Source organism: Sapajus apella, unplaced genomic scaffold (genome assembly GCF_009761245.1).
Source record: "Sapajus apella isolate SASKATOON/1434 unplaced genomic scaffold, GSC_monkey_1.0 scaffold7, whole genome shotgun sequence".
In the NCBI taxonomy this organism is placed as follows: Eukaryota; Metazoa; Chordata; class Mammalia; order Primates; family Cebidae; genus Sapajus; species Sapajus apella.
The window spans coordinates 11,186,654-11,202,443 of record NW_022436947.1 but is presented as its reverse complement, the minus strand read 5'-3'; the positions used below and the strand labels follow the sequence as shown (position 1 = coordinate 11,202,443).

The 15,790-nt window shown below is 41.6% G+C and overlaps 1 protein-coding gene across 5 annotated transcripts in view; it reads right to left on the bottom strand.

Moving 5' to 3' along the window:
* CEP41 (centrosomal protein 41) overlaps positions 1-9,406 on the bottom strand; it is a 48,648-nt gene extending 39,242 nt beyond the window's left edge. For 3 of the 5 annotated variants that reach the window (XM_032275967.1, XM_032275966.1, XM_032275965.1), the window contains exon 1: positions 9,092-9,405. Coding sequence is in view for 3 of the 5 variants with exons in the window: in XM_032275965.1 (XP_032131856.1) it covers positions 9,092-9,124 (33 nt within the window). In the remaining 2 variants the exon portion in view is untranslated. Of the gene's footprint in view, positions 1-9,091 lie in introns of all 5 variants that reach the window. The other 2 variants (XM_032275969.1, XM_032275964.1) reach the window with 2 other exon arrangements.
* Positions 9,407-15,790: the final 6,384 nt, after the last annotated feature.

Sequence of the window (15,790 nt, the reverse complement as noted above, 5' to 3'; positions counted from 1 at the left end):
TATGGGGTGAAGATAGTAGACTGAATGAATGTATCTAATGTCACTCCTTAAAGCCTCAATAAAACCTCATTAAAAAGATATGATTTTAAGGATATAAAGCCCCAAAAATAGAGTGGGAGAAGTTATAGCAATAGAGCACTAGAATTCTGAAATCTACAAAATCAATCAGCAAGTGAAAATGCCTTCATGGACTCAAGGTAGCTGAAGACTATGAGGCAACAGGGAAGGCAAAGAACAATTCTTGAAGGGCTGAGGAACTGACAGCCTTAGGCAGCTCCAGAAGTGGGGAGTAGGAGTAGCTGAAGCAAGAGCTGGTTAAAGGTCTTTGAGAAGCAGCTGGATCTCCAAATCCCTCTCCTCTCTATGCCACTGTATGATTGGCTCTACCCAGTCCTGGTAGATATTATAGATTCATTCCCTGGAAAAGGTTTCTTGAGTGGGAGGTCTACACACAGGGAAAGCCAGAGATATTATTACTGAAAATAGGGGCATTAAGTGAATGATGAATACCAACGTTGAGACTTAGTTGCCAGCTGTAATACCTCCAGGAATTCAACTAGGCTTTTACTCTTAGGAGACTGGAAGAGTTCTCTGGGGAAAATGGCCAGCCTGAGAGGAAGGTACAGATTTGGGAGGAGGGTGTTCCAAAATCATGGCCTAGCAAGATCGTTCTATAATAAATCTTATCATCAGCAAGTATCTCTCAGATACACAGAGATCTCAATTTCCTTTTAAAATCTCCTACTTGATTGAAGCTTGTAATGTGGTCTTTGTGATAAATAAATAATAAAGTCTCCAACTTGAAAACATAAATTAACAACTGAGGAATAAAATAAGTCTAAGAACACTGCTATATTCTGAATTGTGTCCCTTCAAAATTTGTATGTTGAAGCCCAATGTGACTATTTGGAGATAGGGCCTCTGGAAGGTTATCAAAACTAAATGAGGTAATAAGGAGTATCCTTATCCAACAGGATTAGTGTCCTTATAAAAAGAGACTCCAGAGGACTCCTTCTCTCCTCCCCCCACTGTGAGGACACAGTAAGATGGTAGCCATCTGCAAGCCTGGAAGAAGAGTCCTCACCAGAAACTAAATCAACTGGCACCCTGATCTTGGACTTCCAGCCTACAGAACTATGAGAAATACATTTCTGTTGTTGAAGCCACCCAGTCTGTGGTATTTTGTAATGGCACCCTAAGTTGACTAACACAAACATCTCCAACAAAACAAAAACAGCAATTTGGAAGAAACAGAGACTATGCAGGGGAAAAGAACACTTAAGAAAACTATCATTAAAGAAATGAAAATACACACCCACACTGCTCTAAAATTGATTGCAGTGGCCAGGCGTGGTGGCTTACATTTGTAATCCCAGCACTTTGGGAGGCCAAGACAGGTGGATCACTTGAGGACTTCAAGTGATCAAGAGTTCAAGACCAACTTGGCAAACATAGCAAAACCTCATCTCTACTAAAAATACAAAAAATTAACCAGGCATGGTGGTGTGCACCTGTGATTCCAGCTACTTGCGAGCCTCAGGTATGAGAATTGCTTGAACCTGGAAGGTGAATGCTGCAGTGAGCTGAGATTGCACCACTGCACTCTAGCCTGGGAAATAGAGCAAGACTCTATCTCAAAAAAAAAAAAAAAAAAAATTGATTGCAGTGATGATTGCACAACTCTTGAATATAGTAAAGTCACTGAACTTCACATTTGAAATGGGTGACTTTATGCTATGTGAATTATATCTTGAAAAAGCTCTTACCAAAAAAAAAAAAAAAACGTAAAAAGTAAAAACATTTTAAAAATTTGGTTTTTTTTTTTTTTTTGCTCTACAAAAGACCCTGTTAAGAGAATGAAAAGATAAACTACAGACTGGGAGGAAATCTTTGCAAAATACGTATGAAACAAAGGACTACTATCTCAAATATATAAAGAGCTCTCAAAACTAAACAGTAAAAATATTCATTGCATCAGTGTTTGTAATTGCAAATAGTCAAAAACAACCTAAATGACCACCATGAGGAAAATGATAGATAAAATGCGGTCTAGTCACATGCTAGATTACTATACAATAGTTAAAGTAGTAAACTGGACAGATTTATCAACATAAATGGATCTGATGCATATTTGCATGATAAAGGCAAGTTGTATACAAATACATAACAATTTTTGTAAAATTTTTAAGCTCACAAAATAATGTCTGTTTTATCAGAAAAATATGGCTGCTGAATTAGAAAGATATACATTAAATATATGAGAGCAGATGTCTATAGTCAAAGGAGAAGAGTGGTGATAAAAGCAGTAAGAATCAAAATTGGCTATAACTGAAGTATATGGATAATCAAATCATACAAATCATATCAATCCATTTGTACAACTGAGGTCTAACAGAACTAGCAAAGGAAAAAAACAAATAAACAAACAAAACTGTGAAACAACCGCACCAAATACTTAGGTAAGAGTTAAAAGAAAATCATGAAATTGAGGTATAGTATATTTTTCTGACATGGAAAGATTTCCAGGATATATTGTCAAGTGAAAAAGAAATCAAGTCAAAGAATTATATATACAATGTTATAACATTTATGTAAAACAAAACTACAAAATAAAACTCTTTTTTTTTTTTGAGATGGAGTTTCACTCTTGTTACCCCGGCTGGAGTGCAATGGCACGACCTCGGCTCACCGCAACCTCCACCTCCTGGGTTCAGGCAATTCTCCTGCCTCAGCCTCCCGAGCAACCGGGACTACAGGCACGCGCCACCATGCCCAGCTAATTTTTTGTATTTTTAGTAGAGACGGGGTTTCACCATGTTGACCAGGATGGTCTCGATCTCTTGACCTCGTGATCCACCCGCCTTGGCCTCCCAAAGTGCTGGGATTACAGGTGTGAGCCACCGCGCCCGGCCAATAAAACTCTTATATTTGTCTCCCTCCTCACAATCACACACATGTTCAAATGTATAGAAAAGGTTTTGGAAAAGATAACTATGAAAACACAATAAGTAGTGATACAGGAAAATGTCCTGAATTATTCATTAAAAGTATAGAATTAAAAATAAAGGCAAACAGAAACTCCAGGAAAAAACAAAAGGCAATAAGAAAGGAAATGTAATCCTACATTTCTTTGTTTTGCAATAATATTTACAGTCATCACTACCAACAAAAAAGGAAACAAAAAAACTCAACAGTTAAAAAAAACAGAAAATAGGCAAAAGACATAGAGATATTTTACTGAAGAGAATATGTGGATTACACATAAGCACATGAAAAGATGTGCTTGGTATCCCTTAGGGAAATGAAACTTAAAGCCACAATGAGATAGCACTACACACCTATTAGAACCATTAAAATAAAAAATATTGACCGTATTGAATGTTGCCAAGAGTATGTAAAAACTGAATCTCTCAGACACCGTTGGCAGGAATGTATAGCCTCTCTGGAAAAGTTTGGCAGTTTCTAATAAAACTATATGCTCAAGCCTGTAATCCCAGCACTTTGGGAGGCCGAGGCGGGTGGATCACAAGGTCAACAGATCGAGACCATCCTGGTCAACACGGTGAAACCCCGTCTCTACTAAAAATACAAAAAATTAGCTGGGCATGGTGGCGCGTGCCTGTAATCCCAGCTACTCGGGAGGCTGAGGCAGGAGAATTGCCTGAACCCAGGAGGCGGAGGTTGCAGTGAGCCGAGATCGCGCCATTGCACTCCAGCCTGGGTAACAAGAGCGAAACTCCGTCCCAAAAACAAACAAACAAACAAACAAAAAAAACTAAACATATGTTTACCATACAACCCAACAACTGTACTCCTGGGCATTTATCCCAGATAAATGAAAGTTAACATCCACACAAAGAGTTATACCCAAATGTTATCTTTATTTCCAATAGCCCCAAACGAAAACAACCAAAATGTCCTACACTAGTTGAATGGTTAAAAAAAAACTGCTGTACAGGTCTGTATAGGTTGGGTATAGTGACTCACCCCTATAATCCCAGCACTTTGGGAGGCTGAGGCAGGTGGATCACGAGGTCAGGAGTGCAAGACCAGCCTGGCCAAGATGGTGAAACCCCATCGCTACTGAAAAAATACAAAAAATTAGCCAAGAGCAGTGGCATGCACCTGTAATCCCAGCTACTTGGGAGACTGAACCCAGGCAGCAGAGGTTGCAGTGAGCCAAGATTGCGCCACTGCACTCCAGCCTGGGTGACAGAGTAAGACTCTGTCTCAAAAAAAACCCAAAAAACAAAAAACTGCTGTACATTCATACCACAAAACAGTAATCAGGAATCAGAAAGAATGAACTATTGCTACATGCAACAACTTATATGTGACTCAAGGAAATTACCTTGAGTGAAAAAAAAATGCCAATCTCAAAAGGTCACATACTGTATAATTCCATTGATGTAACATTGTCAAAATGACAAAATTATGGAGATGGTTGCCCAGGGTTAGGATGATGAGAGGGAAGAAAGTAGGTGTGATCAGAAGAGTAGCAATGAGATATTTCTAGTAATGCAATAGTTCTTTATTTGATTGCAAATCTATACACATGCAAATCTTGATTAAATCTACACAAGGGATCAAATGGCCTAGAACAATACATACATTGTACAAATTTCAATTTTCTAATTTGATATTGTACTGTATATGTAAAATACAATCATTGGGGAAAAATGGGTAAGGGATACAAAGGACCTCTTTGTACTATGTTTTTGCAACTTCTTGTGAATCTATACTTATTTTGAAATAAAAAGTTTTTTAAAAGTACAAAAGAGCAAAAAGCAGAGCTCTTAAAAACATGGGCCAGGCATGGTGGCTCATGCCTGTAATCACAGCACTTTGGGAGGCTGAGGCGGATGGATTGCTTGAGGTCAGGAGTTTGAGACCAGCCTGACTAACATGATAAAACCCTGTCTCTACTAAAAATACAAAAAAATAGCTGGGTTTGGTGGCGGGGACTTGCAATCCCAGCTACTTGGGAGGTTGAGGCAGGAGAATCGCTTGAACCCGGGAGGCAGAGGTTGTAGTGAGCCAAAATTGCACCATTGCACTCCAGCCTGGGCAGCAGAGTGAGACTGTCTCAAAAAAAAAAAATTAAAAACATGACGGCAGAAATTAAAAACTCAAGAGATGGATTGGAAGACAAAAGTTAAATCTCCCAAAGAGAGCAGAAAGACAAAGATGAAGGAAACAGGAGATGAAAGTTAAAAAAATCGGAGAACCAGTCATATGGGTATCTATATGAATAGAGAACATCAGAATAATGAATTCAAGAAAAAGAGGATGGAGAAAATGGGAGAGAGAAAGTTAAGAAAATTTTACAGACTAAAAAGGCATAAATTTCTGGTATATATCAATATCTTGGTAAAAGCGCTAACACTGGGGACCAAAAAAAAGGTTCCACAAGCTTCCTGAGAGGAAAATTCAGTCACAAAGCAACAGAATGGCTTTGGACTTCATAGCAACACAGGATACTAGACCACAAAGCAATGTTTTCAAGATGCTGATGATGGCCAGGTATGGTGGCTAACACCTATAATCCTACCACTTCGTGAGGCCAACGCAGGATTGCTTGAGCCCAGGAGTTCAAGACCCTTCTGAGCAACACAGGGGGACCCCATCTCTACAAAAAATACAAAAAAATTAGCTGGGCACGATGACGCACACCTGCGGACCCAGTTACTAGGAAAGTGGAAGGATCGCTTGAGCCCAGGAGGTCAAGGATACAGTGAGCCGTGTTTGCATCACTGCACTCCAGCCTGGGTGACAGAACAAGATTCTGTCTCAAAAAGAAAAAGAAGAAAAAAGACGCTGATGATTTTCAACCAACAATTCTATGCTCACTGGCAAATAAATGTTAAGGTAGAATAAGAACATTTTTAGACATGCCTAACATTTTAGACATAAATTTTTAAAATTATTTCTTGTGAATTTGTTCTTAAGAACCTACTGAAAGTTGTGCTGTTTTCAAACAAGAGAGTAAGCTGGGCATCTTTGTCTTAGGCACAAACATAACCACACAGAACATCCCTGCTCCTCTTTCCCCACACTCCTAAGGTTAAACCTCCTTTTCTTTCTCCCATATTCTTGATCTCATTTATGGTAGCTGAGATTTAAATCGACCATCACAGATCTCTCAAAGCTAATCAGGAAGTATCGATGATTTTGCCCCTTAAATATTTATCCTCAATTCCATCCCTAGTTCAATGGCCTTAGTTTAGATCTGTTATCAAAATAGTAACTACTGGTAGGGCATGGTGAGACATACCTGTATTCCCAGCACTTCGGCAGGCAAAGGTGGGCAGGTGGCTTTGAGCTCAAAAGCTCAAAACCAGCCCAGGCAACATGGTGAAACCCCGTCTTCACAAAATACACAAAAATTAGCCAGGCTTTGGTGGTGTGTGCCATAGTCTCAGCTATTTGGGAAGCTGAAGCTGGAGAATCGCTTGAGCCCAGGAAGCAGAGGTTGCAGTGAGCTGAAATCTCACCACTGCATTCCAGCCAGGGTGACAGAGTAAGACTCTGCCTTAAAAAAAAAAGTAACTACCTAACCAATCTTTTAATTTCTAGTCCTAGAGCCTCCTCAAATCCAGCTTCCGCAATGTGGCTACAGCCATCTGCCCAAAATGCAAATCTGACCATGTCACGCCCTTACTAACTCAAAAAACTTCTCAAATTGTGACCAGCAGACAAGCTAAATATGTGGCAAACTGCCATTCTCCTCAGCTATCTCTCCCACCCCTATGATGGGCGATATTAACATTTTTATTAATAATTTGATGGACAAATCATTAACTGTATATATTTATGGGGTACCATTTGACGTTTTGGTATACACACACACACATACACACACATAAAATGTGGAATGATTAAATCAGACTAATTAACATATCCATCAACCCACTTACCACTTTTTTGTGGTGAGACATTTGAAATTTACTTTTGAAATATACAATTTACTCTACTTTGAAATATACAATATAGTTGAACTTTGGATAACATGAGCTTGAACTGTGCAGGTCCACTTATACCCAGATTTTCTTCTGCCTCTGTCACCCCAAAGGCAGCAAGACCAGCCCCTCCTTTTCCTTTCTCCTTGGCATGAAGACAATTAGGATGAAAATGTTTATGATGATACACTGCCACTCAATGAATACTAAATATATTTTCTCTTCCTTACGATCTTCTTAATAATCTTTCTTCCAGCTTACTTTAAGAATTCAGTACAGGTATTGATCGACTTAAACGACCTATGCAACTTACGACCATTCGACTTTACGACCACAATCGCTAGCCACGACTGCTCCACGTCTGGCAGCGCAAACGTTGCCCAGCTGGGCGTACGACAGTGCGGACCAGCTTCCGGCAGCACTACCATCTCCGCGTGCGTATAGCCTACCCAACTTACGATCAAATCGTGTTACGACCGGTCTGTCGGAACCAATCGTGGTCGTAAGTCGAGCACTAGCTGTATATAATACATACAACATACGAAATATGTTAATCAACTGTTTCTGTTATCAGTAAGCCTTCCAGTCAATAGCAGGTTATTAGTAGTTAAGTTTTTTGGGGGATGGGGAGAGAGGAGTCAAAACTTATATATGGATTTTCTACTGGGGGTGATGAGTCTGCCGTATGTTAACTATAGTCACCGTGCTGTGCCAGAGATCTCAAAAACTATTCCTCCTGTCTAACTGAAACTTTGTGCCCTTGGATAAACATCATTTCTGCCCTCCTTCCCTCCACCCTCCAGGCTCTGGTAACTACAACTCTACTCTCTATGAGCTGGACTTTTTTTTTTAAGACAGAGTCTCGCTCTGTCACCCAGGCTCGAGTGTAGAGGCGCCATCTTGGCTTACTGCGACCTCCGCCTCCGGGGTTCAAGCAATTCTCCTGCCTCAGCCTACTGAGTAGCTGGGACTACAGATGTCCGCCACCACGTCCAGCTGATTTTTGTATTTTTAGTAGAGACGGGTTTCACCATGTTGGTCAGGCTGCTCCCGAACTCCTGACCTCGTGATTGGCCCGCCTCGACCTCCCAAAGTGCTGGAATTACAGGCGTGAGCCACCGGGCCTGGCCCGAGCTGGACTTTTTACGATGCCACATATGTGTGATCATGTGGCATTTAGACATTGCTAACTGACCATGGCTCTCCTGCAGGGCTTAGACTCAGCCTTACAACTTTCTCAACTTAGCACCAGGCAGTCAGCAAGAGATCAAACAATTACAACTCCTATTTGGAATAAAGGCTAAGAACCTCAGCAAGGCAGAGAAAGCCTACACTCCTACAGGGGTTTGTTCGGAGTTCACACATACCTTCACTTGGGATGTTCTACCCGGGATGCTGCTTCACCTGGCTAATGAAATGCCCTTTCATCTCCACAACCCTTCTCTCAGTTGAGTCCTACCTATTTTCTCATAACATCTTGCTCCCTGACCACACTTTACCAAATTCTGTTCACAGTTTCCTTCACTAGACGCAATTTATTAAAGGGCAGAGGTCTTGTCTTCTTTGTACGTCTAGCGCCTACTGCACAGCAGAAGACCAATGTTCGCTGAAACTGCCGCAAACGCAGCAGGGGACTAGGGGTGAAACAGATGAAGAAACTGAAGGGTCCTATGGAGAGAGGGCTAAGCCTTATGTACTATTCCGCCCGTTTTCCAAAGGTTTGGTCAGCTTATTCCTGCTCTTCCTGTACGCCCACAGGGATGCTGGCTGGCTTTCCTCTCGTGCCATTAGTGTTCAGCGCTCCCTTCGTCTTTTTCTGTTTTGTAACTGTCACTCCAAGACAGTAAGCCTTTTGAGGGCAAGGGCTGTGTCTTTGTGTACTTCGCCCTTCGCAGCCACAAAGTACTAGCATGCGTACACAAGGAGACATCACCCCACACCACGGGGTCCTGAACGCAGCCCAGAGGCCCCCAGGCTCGCCCCGCTCCGCCCATGCTTTCCGACCCCTCCTCACGCCGGCCCCTTCCCGCCTTCCGGGCGGCGGAAGTAGCTGGCTGCTCTTCCCTGCCCACTTGGAGCCTTTTCCGGTGCGCCCGCCCCCTCCGGCTCTCCGGCCGGGATCTGGCCCTCACCTCGGGGTTCCCAATGTGCCTCCGGAGGGACATATTTGCTCCAACCGACCACGCTCGGGGTTCTAGCCTCACGGGTTGCCGCTAACCCTAGCTTCCTATCCCCTACAACCTCGTTCAGCCGCCTCCCTATACCCTCTTCTCCGATTGGCCTATCTTCCCCGGCCAGCCAATGGGGACCCCGTTTACTCTTTCTTCTCAGGGTCGCAGGAAGGCCAGACTCCGTTCAATGGTTGCCAAGGGCAACGCGGGACGCCGGCTAGCGAGGCCTTTTGTGCTCTGGGTCTGGGCTCGCGGGCTCCAGCCTTAGGGAGGGAAGAGGGGCGCGGGGGGAGGGGAAGGCTGGCGCCTGCGCAAAGCCGAAGGCGGGGGCAGGGGCGCGAGAGCGGGACAAAACCAGCTAGAGTGGAACCATAAATACAGCACGAGACTCCCCATCCCCCAGCCCCGTTTTATGGCTGTTTCAACCAAACATCTGGGCTACTGATACCACAATAAGGAATGTGATATGGGCCAGGGTTGTTCAGGAGAAATGGGAGAATATGGTTTATTATTTTCTGGTTAATATGCAAATTATGCAAAATACATGTGTAAATACAATAATTATAGGTGCTTTAAAAGCTTTTAGGCTAGCTAAAGAACGACATCCTTAATTGCAAAGCAACACGCCATTCTGTGGTTCATCGTTCATTTAACAAATATTTAATAAGCCCCTTAGAAGAAAAGCTGCAGTAGGTTTTGTGGAGGATGGGAGGATAACTAGGACCCAATCCTGTCGTCATGGAAACCATTGTGACTCCTGCCACCAGCTACCACCTGTTCTCATTCTGGATCTGAAAATTAAGTCCTAGCACCTTTACAAAACAATTACATACACAGTTTGACTTGGCTCCTAAATGTTCCACCAAATCCATCAAAATTATTTCCTTTTACATGGAAGGAACCCTTTGTCCTTTGCTCTAAGTTGTTTTTCCAGGAATGGAGAAAGGTTACTCTGAGCTGTTCATACTCGCTAGTTCTCTGTTAGTGAATAAGAGCACATATCTGAGCTACTTCGGGTTCTGAGCGGATGACCCATTCAACAACATGGCCTCACATGCCCTTGTCCTCTTAGGCACTTCAGCAACCCAACCTCAGTGCTCACTCAGTGCTGCTTAACTAGAATCTTGAATTCTGGCCACAGCTGCTTCTTGCACTTGAGTCACTCTTTCATGTTTACTAAATTTTGTCTTAATATCCATAGTGTTCGCCAGTTCTTTAACCCCTGTAAAATTCTGTCTCTCACTGAGGGTTTGAAGGCTGCAAAAAATTGGAAGGAGGCAGAGGGAAGTATGTTAATCTAGGAGTTTTTGCATAGCAAGCAGAAACTTCTAGATTCATTACTACTTAGAATGGTGCACCTTGTGGGTAACCATAGAAATTATGGTAGAATCAGGGGAAAGGAGAGAGGGAGATGATAAGGGACTGCACTCAGAGGTGGTGAGAAAGAGGAAAGGAGAGATTTAAAGACATTTGTAGGTAATATCAATAGTATACATGAGATGAGATAAGGAGGGGCATGGAATAGAAATGCATCAAGGATGCCTGTAGTTTTTCTAACTTGAAGAACTGAGTAGATGAGCGATAATGCATTTATCAAGTTAAAAAACAATAGTCAAAAAGCCAAAACAGCAGGAAGTACAAGTAGGTCCATCAGTCCATTCAACTCCCATTCTTCAGTGTTTTGGCTCACTTCTTTGTATGTTTGTTGTCTCTCTTTTGTTCCAGAGGGCATAGGAACCTCTGGTTTACTTGCCTTACTAGTCATTGTGGTTGTCAAATTTGGACTACACAGGAAGCATTATAGAGAGATTATAGAATCCAGTTGGATCTTGAATCCAACTGTCGGAGATGCTGACTGTGTGTCTAAGTGGGTTAATTTAAATACATCTTCCTTCTCCAACCCCTCAGTTCTGATTCTGGGGCAGCTCCAAGGAGACTGCTTTAAAAGAGTCACCCCTTTCCTTCACATTTGGCCTCAATGGAATCCTTGGAAGGCTTAAAGCTATAAACCAAAAGACTTTTAACATCATGAATTTCTCTTTAGGATTCCTTTTTGATCGTGCTATGCCAAACTGGATCAAAACTAAGGCAAAGTGCTTACTCTGAAGAAATAGGTAAATGGTGGCTGCAGCGGCTCATGCCTGTAATCCCAGCACTTTGAGAGGCCAAGGTGGGAGGATTACTTGAGGCCAGAAGTTCAAGACCCACCTGGGCAACACACTGAGACCCTGTCTCTATTAAAAATATATATTTTTAAAAAATAGGCAAATGGTACAAAATGATAATTGATGAAAGAGAAACATACAATAAACATTAAAAAAACACAAAGCAAGATAGCTAGATCCCATTTTTGAACTACCAAATGTACAAAAGTTTTAGTTTTCTCTGTTTTTATTTAATGATAATGCTTAGAGCTGGCTGATGATTCATGAAACAACATGATCATATATTGTTAGTGTGAATGTAAAGGGGCATGATCATTTTGAAGAGTAACTTGAGAGCAGGTATTGAGAAGTCCTCAAATCTTAATATGCTAAGAATTCCTCCTAAGAAGATAATTGGACAAATGTACAGAGATTACATCCATAGATGTTTGCTGGAAGTAGACTTAAAATGATAAAAATTGAAACAATCTAATTGATCATTAATTTAAAAATGATTAAAAATAAATGCTGACATATTCATAAAAAGTAATCTTATGGAACCATTTAAAAGTATGTTTCAAAGCATAATTAAGGCAGTGGAGAGCTGTTCCTGTTATGGTTAATGAAAAGAGCAAGAAACACTTTTTATTTGCTATAATCCTGATTTACATGGAGAAAAATACAGGTATCTGCAGAGAAAAACTGAAAAAAAAAATCTAAAGCACCTCTGGATTATGGAATGTGGGTATTTGTTTTTTTCTTTACACTTTTGTTATTTCACAAATTTTCTTCATTGACTGTGAATTAATTTTATAATTTAAAAATTACACATTCTCTCTAAGAAACGAAAAACCTGATGTTGACTTCAGCCTGGAAACTGTCTATGGCTTTTGTCTGGGCTGATTTAGATTGGAGCTGAATTCTGAGTAATTCCTCTATCTGAAGTGCCGCAGTTCTTGGCAGTAAAAGACTCTCCAGGCACTTGAGTAAGAGCCTTGCAATCAGAGTCGTGATTGCTAAGAGGTTCAAGCTTTGTTTGTAAGAGAATAAGTTCTGATTCTTTTCTTTAAAAGTTTCTACTTCCACTGATTAATCTTATTTTTCTCAAAGTTAGAAGTGCCCTTGCGAACTTCCATTTGTTTGATGTCTTCTTTTTTAACCTTGTGTGTGTTCCAAAAAGCTTTTATTCTCTGCAGAGCTGCTGGAAGCCCTAGACAGCTAAGTGTGGCTGGTTTAGGGCTATTTTGTGTTTTAGGTGCTTATTTCCCTTCTCCTGGAACTAAATGGGTGTTTTGCTGTCCAACAGGCTGGCCCTCTCCTGAACCTAAAGCCCTCTGGAACTTCCCCCATCCCAAATCCTTCTCCTCCAATCTCACAGCCCCCAAACAACTCTCCACTCCCACCCTCTGCTCTCAAGCCTGATTTCTTAACTGCAGCCCAACACCCTCCCCTCAGACCTGTCTCATGATGTTTCTTTTCTGATGTGGGCCTTGGCTCCTTCCCTTGGCTTCATTTACCTTCATTCCCTAAATGACATGCACTTCCAGATGCTTCTGGAACAATTCTGCCTAATCCAGTCCAGGCCCGGGGTCCTTCCCCTGGCCTCCAGAAATGGAACTGCACCTGAGGCAGTGCACCCACAGATCTGCAGGTCCCACTCTGCGATGAAGTCCCTGCAATTGTGGTAGCAATTTGATTTCATTCCACCTAGTGGAGGAGTGCATCTGAGGGAGGAACATACCAGCCTCTGAGTGGAGGCCTGACCCTTGCCTGCCTCCAGCTTAGGATAGAGTTCAAGTACATGTCCTGAGCCCAAGGGGTTCAGCCATCCCTATAGCCCCTTGCAGAGAAGTAATACCTCCCAGAATTTCTTTGGAACCGTCACAGGCTGTGTTACTTTCTGATGAAACGAAGAATTTGGCATCCTGGTTGCTTACCTGATGGGGTTGGCATTCTCACCTATGCAGTTCTGGAGCCACCTCTGTGGGCCACATGGAACTCCTGGCTGTTGTAGAGACATGCATGATGTCTCCTTCCAGTGAGATCCAAGACCTCCTTTACCATCTGTGAGCAGTTGGTTGTCACATGCCATGATTTGGCCTCTGGTATGGGATTTGCATAGAACAATGCTCTGTCACAGACTTAGTTCCAAGGGGGCCCTTGAGGAGCTGACCTGGGTCTCAGAATGGTCTGCCTCAAAGGGATGAAAGAAGAGTCAGTGTTAGGAGGTACCTGTTTCACTCTGATACAGTGGACACCTGGCAAGCCTGTGCCTTGTGAAAAGGCCAGAAAATGTGGATCAACTGTGTCAGATACTCATGTTGATTACAAGACAGAGTTTGGCTACTGTGGGGCAGGTGTTGAGAGGAAGATAGGAATTTGAGAAGGTCCCATCCCCCAAGCCCAGGTGCATAGGCCTTGCCTAAGACTAAGGCTGGACTAGGAGACTCAAGAATCACCACCTGGCCAAGCAACAAGCCTAGCAACAAGTAGCAAGCAACAACAGCCTACTGCTGAAGGGGAGGCAAGACTATGGAAAGAAACCCCCCGCTCAAAAGTACAGGTATGCAGGTACTGTTGAAAGCTGATGACAGAACAGGAATACTGAAAAAAACCCTCCATTCACCACACTAAGCACAAGATTATGGCACCTTCTGGTGCACTGAGGTTAGTGGTAGCAAAAACATAACTCAAACCAGCTCAACTGCTAACTAGATTAACTCAACCTGCCACAATACTAACTTAACAAAAGGAAGAGCATGGCCATTTCCAGGTATAACAATTTACCTCAGTCTCTCCTGGCTTGTACCCATGATGCCCAGCGTTCAATAACAAATTATGATACAAAAAAAGAAGATAAAAACAAGACAGTGAGAGAAAGAGAGAAGAGAGAGAAAGAGAGAGAGGAGGGACAGACAGAAAGAAAAAAAGCTTACTGTCAAGAGATAAAATAGTCAACAGAACCAGGCTCAACAGAATCAGGCTCAGCAATAAGGATACATAAGACAGGGATTTTAAAATAATTATCACTAATATATTAAAAGATCAAGTAGAATAGAAAATACATAGGAACATATGGGTAATTTGGTGAATAGATGGAAACAATAAAAAAAGAAAATGTGAGAAATAAAAAACAACATCAAAAATGAAGAATTCTTGTAATGGAATCATTAGCAGGCTGGACATAGCTGATGAAGAACTTGAAGACAGTATGATAGAAATGATCACAAATGAAATACAAAGAGGAAAAATTTGAGAAGACAGGTACAGAACTCATCTAAAAATCGGAGAACAATATGAAGGAGAGGATAGAGAGACAATAGAGAAGGGGAAATATTTAAAGATATAATGGCCAGGAATTTTCTAAAATTGATGAAAGACAAGGAACTACAGATCCAAGAAACTCCACAGCATAGATACAATCAAACCAAACAAAATCAAAATAAAATTTACCTATATACTCATTATAGACACAATGACAAAAAACCTAAGATACAGAAAAAATCTCCATGGCAGCCAGAGAAAAAAAAAGTAGTAGTAGATACAGAAGAACAAAGATAAAATTACAGCAAACTTCTTGACCATAATTGTGTAAAACAGAAGACAATGAAGGGACATTTTCAAGTGCAGAAAGGAGAAAAAGAGTCAAACTTTAATTCTATACCCAAGGCGAGTATCTTTTAAAAATGAACATGAAATAAATTTTTAGATAAAAATTGAGAGAATTCATTGCCAGTAGACTTGTATTACACAAAATGTTAAAGGAAGTTCTTAGACTGGGCAGCATGATGAGACCCTGTCTATACAAAAAAATACAAAATTAGTGGGGTGTGGTAGCATGCACCTGTAGTCTTAGCTACTTGAGAGGCTGAGAAGTGGGAGAATTACTTGAGCCCCAGAGGTGTATGTTGCAGTGAGCCAAGATTGAGCCACTGCACTTCAACCTCAGCAACAGAATGAGACCCTGTCTCAAAAACAAAACAAAAACAAAAGAAGTTCTTTGGTGGAAAGACTATGATACTAGTAGAAATTTTGATATGCATGAAGAAATGGCCTGGGCATGGTGGCTCACGCCTGTAATCCCAGCACTTTGGGAGGCTGAGGCAGGCAGATCACCTGAGGTCAGGAGTTTGAGACCAGCCTGGGCAACATGGTGAAAGTCCATCCCTACTAAAAATTCAAAAATTAGTCAGGCATGGTGATGCATGCTTGTAATCCCAGCTACTCAGGAGTTTGAGGCAGGACAATCACTTGAAGCTGGGAGGTTGAGATTGCAGTGAGTGCCACTGCACTCCAGTCTGGGTGACGGAGGAAGACTCCATCTCAAAAAACAAAACAAAAACCAAAGAAATCAAGAATGATGAAAATGATAAAAAGTAGTATAAATTTAAAAGATAATTAACTTTAAGTTTTAATTCTCTTTAAAAGAAAATTCACTAAGTACAATAGTAACAATGTATAATGGAATTTATAGCACATGGAATTGAAATATCTGACTACAACAACACAAAAGTTA